This window comes from Habropoda laboriosa, unplaced genomic scaffold, assembly GCF_001263275.1.
Source record: "Habropoda laboriosa isolate 0110345459 unplaced genomic scaffold, ASM126327v1 scaffold210, whole genome shotgun sequence".
Lineage (NCBI taxonomy): Eukaryota > Metazoa > Arthropoda > Insecta > Hymenoptera > Apidae > Habropoda > Habropoda laboriosa.
This window is the reverse complement of record NW_017100373.1, coordinates 38,519-43,729: the sequence shown is the minus strand read 5'-3', so window position 1 is coordinate 43,729 and position 5,211 is coordinate 38,519. Positions and strand designations below refer to the sequence as shown.

The following is a 5,211-nucleotide window of genomic DNA, read 5'->3' as shown; positions in this document are numbered from 1 at the left end:
CTTTACCATTGTTACTTTCCATGTAAAAAAAATTCTGCGATCAAACAATTCCAAAGACTTACGTTTCACCGAATGACAAACAAATGAAGATAGACCAGTGAAGGATAATTAAAAAATATTCCCGTCAGGATTCGAGTGCAAACAGTTCATAAAAAGCGGCACGGCGTGTCCCAAGATTGTGCTCCATGTCCTTGTGTGTGTATGTTCGTGTGTGTCCGTGTCTGTAACTATGATTGCACGTATAAAACGTCGATCAGAAAAATGAAAGAGTAGGGGGAATAGGGGAGGGCTAGTGGTGTGAAAAAAAGGATAAAATGGGTAGAATGAAACACGTCGATGGTCGAATCCTGCCGCAGCCTTGTGTTACCTTTTTGTGTGTGGGCAGGGTAAAATCACCTTAAAGTGACGTACCAGACACAGGCCAGCCAGTGAGCAACCAACATGTAGAAACAGAGCAGTAGAATGAGCATCGCGGCTCCATACTCCAGATACCGGTCTAGTTTTCGTACAACACGACCAAGACGGAGCAGACGCACCACTTTCAACGCTGAGAACAAACTCCCTATGCCATCTTCATCATGGTCGAACGCGTTGAAAACGTCGTAAGGCAAACAGCTGAACAGGTCGATTATGAACCATGACTTTAGGTAGTTCATTCTGATCACCTGCAAGTGGAATTTCAAATCGAGTTACAGTAAGGGTCAAGTGTATTGGCCGGTCAAGGTCATTTATCCCCGTCTTTTTTCGATTCCATTCCATTCCGCCTGTCGTGCCTTCATAAAACATAAGACGGAGAGAGTATAATACCGTTCGTCGATGCGAAAAGACGACAGGGAAAGGATGGCCTTGACTGGCCAATACATTTGGCCTCTACTATAGATAATTAACTATTCGGAGGTTTACAGATGGGTTTGAAGTGATTCGTTTGAGATTAGAACAGAATAGTGGAGGAACAATTTTAGAGATTTGATTGAGCAAGAAAGTTGAGAGGTTTGAAGAGTTACTTGAATGATATTGGGGAACAACACTGAAGAGAGATTTCGGAGAATTTGAAAAAAGCGTCACGCAGTAAGTGACGCCAGATTTGTTTTATTTTCTTTTTCTTTGCTTTGTAAAATTCGGACCTTCGGGTCAGACACCACCTCGCCACCAGGACCAACGAACGTGGTGTGGAAGTTAAGGACAATGTCGATGAAGAATATGACGTCGACGATGCTGTCGACGACCAGCAGAGACACGTCCTCGCTGGTCTTGTTCTTGAACGCGACGTTGTAGGGCACCATGATGGCTGTGTAAAAGGTCAAACACAAAATGATCCAATCCCAGATCGCCTTGAACGCGCAGTAATGTAACAAAATGTGCGGCGGTGTCTTTGGCGCCTCCTGCCTGTACTGTGGCATCACATCGCCGCTTAACGACATCATCTGCAAAACAGAATCGAGAAGTTAAAAAAACAATGAAAAATAGGAAAAAAAGAAAATTCTTCATTCCTCAGTTTTTCAATATTGAAAATATTTGTTACTGTGTATCGAATTTCTCGAATGGAAAATGCAGCGTGTACATTTAAATATCAGCGATTTACAATAATCCAGCGATTTCGAAACAAGCACAAATCCATCACGCGAACATTTTCATGCAAATCACTTTCAGTACGTGTTTCCAACGTGGCTAAATCTTCATGAAATACCAGGGACGAACACGGATGATAGGAGGAGAGTTTTTCTATCGAAGTGAAATTTATCTGTGTTTCATAGTTTTCAACACAACTTTCAACTGTTTTATAACTGTTTCAACGATTTTTATTAAAATATTCCGATCGAATTGAAGTATCATTTATTGTAAATTGTCTCACATGAGCTAAGTGTGATTGCTTCGCGGTGGTTGGCAACGCGGAATCCTTTAGAGCGGGCAGATGGGAGCTGAACTGTGAGACAAGAACGGATCTGGACCTGGTGACCGATCTGGCCAGTTTGGCGAACTTCGAGAGACCACCCTTGCTGTCGTCCGTCTCGATTGGCTGCTTCAGGGCAGTGATGTCCCGGAAGGTCAACAGGAACAGGACCACCAGGTCCCGTTCGTTTTTTATTGGCGCTATTTGAAGAAGCAGCCATAATGGTGTTTCTACATATCCACGGGAACAAAATCGAGAGAATATAGATTATTCTCTAGAAAATTACAATTGTCTCATTTTTTTACTTTTCTCTCTTTTCTTTTCTTTTTGCTTTTAATCAAATTCTACGTCTATTGGTAAGAGTAATCATACTTATAATTTTTATGGGAGCGTTTATACTTTGATATCTTGCAGGAAGGTTTATGAATATTTGCTTCTTTTTTTTTTTCAGAAATTTCCGAATTTGCGGATTTGGGGGCTTAGAGATTTGAACATCTTAAAAGTTTGAAATTCGAGAATTTGGGAAATTCAAATATTTTTTACCAAAAGACTAAATATTCCTTCCTGCAAAATACACCATCATCACATCTAGCTATCATGCTACAGCCTTCAAAAGCAATATTCCACACGCTGCGCCAAATAACACCACAATAGAGATACTATTCACGAGCATACAGAGATTATATCACTGCACGAACCTTACGAAAAGCCTAAATACTGAACCTACGATAGAAAGGGCAATGTCGTGTATAAACTCATGCCACCATGCAAATGAGTGTTATGTGTGTCGAGTGCAAACGACGAATATTAAATTATAATTCATTTTTCAAGTGAATCATCATACATCAAGCAGTGCATTCAATCAAGGGAAAACACAGTGAACAGTTTTGATCAATCATCGACAAAATGATGCACAGTTCAAAGGAATAAGGAAAATAACAAGAAAAAGAAAGAATACATAAAAATAAAAAAAAAGAACGAATAGTAGAATAAAAAGAAAATTAGATGCAGAAATTCTGTTAATAAAAATGCGCTAAATCATTTGTGCCTAATTTATTCGCTGATTCTTAGATATTTTATAATATAGAAAATATAAAATTATTCATCCCAGTGTCAGGTAGGGGGTAGCTTGGAACCGGAAGTACGAAAGTTCATTTATTTTACAGTGATTCTGATTAATCCTTTTTTTTTTTTTTTTGCAATTTATCATAGTACCTTGTTTTAATAGTGTGCGTTTAACGATTGTATACCATCCAACTTTTAGTATATCGTGTCTTGGTGGTTGAGTTTAAAGTGTAGATAAGTACCTAGACGAGCCATCAAGAAGGAGAAATTGAAATTTTGTCCATTATAAAAATGAAGTAGTCAGTTTTTCGGAGTTCTTGATGGCTCGAGTCGTTTATTCAGATGCTACTTGGCTGTTCCTGGCGATACCGAGTACTCAATAAGGCTAATTAAGGCGATTCAGTGTCCACAGGGTTTGTAATCTAATTTCAAAGCAAGTTCAAGTTTTTATGTAGCTAAAAAATAACTTGTTAAGGGTAGTTCTGGGTTAAAAATCATTTTATAATGAAAAATGAACGTTTTAATATTCTTTGGAGAATACTGAGACCGTATACTGCGAAGGAAAAGTTTGAGAGAAGAAACGCGAGAGACAGTGAGATAGAGAGGGAGAGAGAATGAGAGAAATAATGGAAAAGGAAAAGAAAAAAATAAGATGCATGAGAAAGAGGGGAGGGGGGCGAAAAAGCGAATTATTATCTTGGTGGATTAGATTCCGCGTCAACGCGCATTTCCACCAAGGCAAGGACGTCCAATGATAAATGTCCTTCGACCTGGTGAACACCTTTATCAATTTCACCCCTCTTTCTGCTCCATAATCCCCGTCCCCGTTTTCTACGTCCCTTAATCTTTCTCTTTCTCTCTATCCACGTTGATTTTTTCAAATTACTTTTCAACGGGAATCACGATTTTTATCGATTAAGGATAAATTACAAACCCTGGATGAATGTGTACGCGTACGCGCAAGTGTGGAACCGATGAAGTATTTTCAAATATAACAGAGGAATTCAATGGCTTGAAATTGTTCAGTTCAACGACTTTGCGACAGCCTCGAATTAAGACGTAACACACGGACAGCTTACTCTGTGCTTGCCTACTGGCCTGGCGAACATAATCGCGATATAATTTCCAAAAGCAATAATGAAAAATTTCCCAAAATTTCCCACTTCGTCATCCTCCAATATTGATTACAAAATTTCAGGAATGAAAATTAAAAATTTTCCAAAATTTCCAATAAAAACCTCTGTAATACAAAAATTCCACTTCGCTATCTTCAAATATTAATAATAATTTTCAGAATAGAAAAAAATTAAAAAAGAAAGTCACATAGTCGATGTGAATTCGTAAAAAAAAAAAAAAGAAGATATTCTCAGAACTCGCTACGTGAGAAAAATCTCTAAGAGGATGAGAAATGGTCGTCGTCGAATATAAGGGGTGGCGAATTCGTCCAAGACGAATGTCTCTGTATATACACTATGAAGATCGTTCGCCAGGCCTGGCAAAGGTACAACATCTGCGAGTACATAAGAAAACGGCGGTAACAAGTGGATAGCAGAAGATATGACGTGTTCCGTGATACAAGTGTGATACATGATAAGGTACTCAAGGCAGATTTTTGTTCAGAGAGGGACAAATTAACTGAAATCAAGAGTAGCCGGGAGGTCGAATAGCGTTCTCTCATTATGGCCGCCCCTTGGTCCCGGGATCGTTCGACGATCCTTGTAAGTGTGTCGTCTCTTGTTCACGCTAAAGATGGGTGTATAACAATCGTATACAGTATACACATATACATGTATATCTTACCACCAAATGGTACACATATACAGAGTGAATCGGTGAAAATCAGCTCACCTTGATTTTCTCGTTATTTTGCAATTTCGGTGGGAGTGTTCGATTATAGTCGAATATCGCAACGAAAGAGTTAAGATAAAAGATGAAAATTTTCGATCGATATTTATGTAACATCTCGTATAATGTTCTTAAGATTTTTATATCGATACATTTCATATTTAATGTAGCAATTTCATCTTCTTCTAGGAATTATTCTCATCGATTAGTAATTTTAGAATGAATGATACTGTGACCTTATAATTTTCATTTAATACCAAATTACTTGCACCCCGAAAATTTCTCCCTTACTCCGGTAAATCGAGAGATATTCAAAGTGATATTTTCGATTAGTCCACCCTGTATATAAGATATATGTATACATAAAAGTATGCATATATGTATATGTTCATATGTATATAGAGATTTGT

General features: G+C 38.2%; 1 protein-coding gene across 1 annotated transcript in view; it reads right to left on the bottom strand.

Annotated features, from left to right (window-relative positions):
* Nucleotides 1-5,211, bottom strand: part of LOC108574881 (potassium voltage-gated channel protein eag) — a 28,515-nt gene that overhangs the window by 12,749 nt on the left and 10,555 nt on the right. Inside the window, exons 3-5 of the mRNA XM_017937532.1 lie at nucleotides 1,853-2,121; nucleotides 1,125-1,424; nucleotides 397-665 (exon numbers count right to left, since the gene is read on the bottom strand). Coding sequence (XP_017793021.1) covers nucleotides 397-665; nucleotides 1,125-1,424; nucleotides 1,853-2,121 — 838 coding nt within the window. The remainder of the gene's footprint in view (nucleotides 1-396; nucleotides 666-1,124; nucleotides 1,425-1,852; nucleotides 2,122-5,211) is intronic.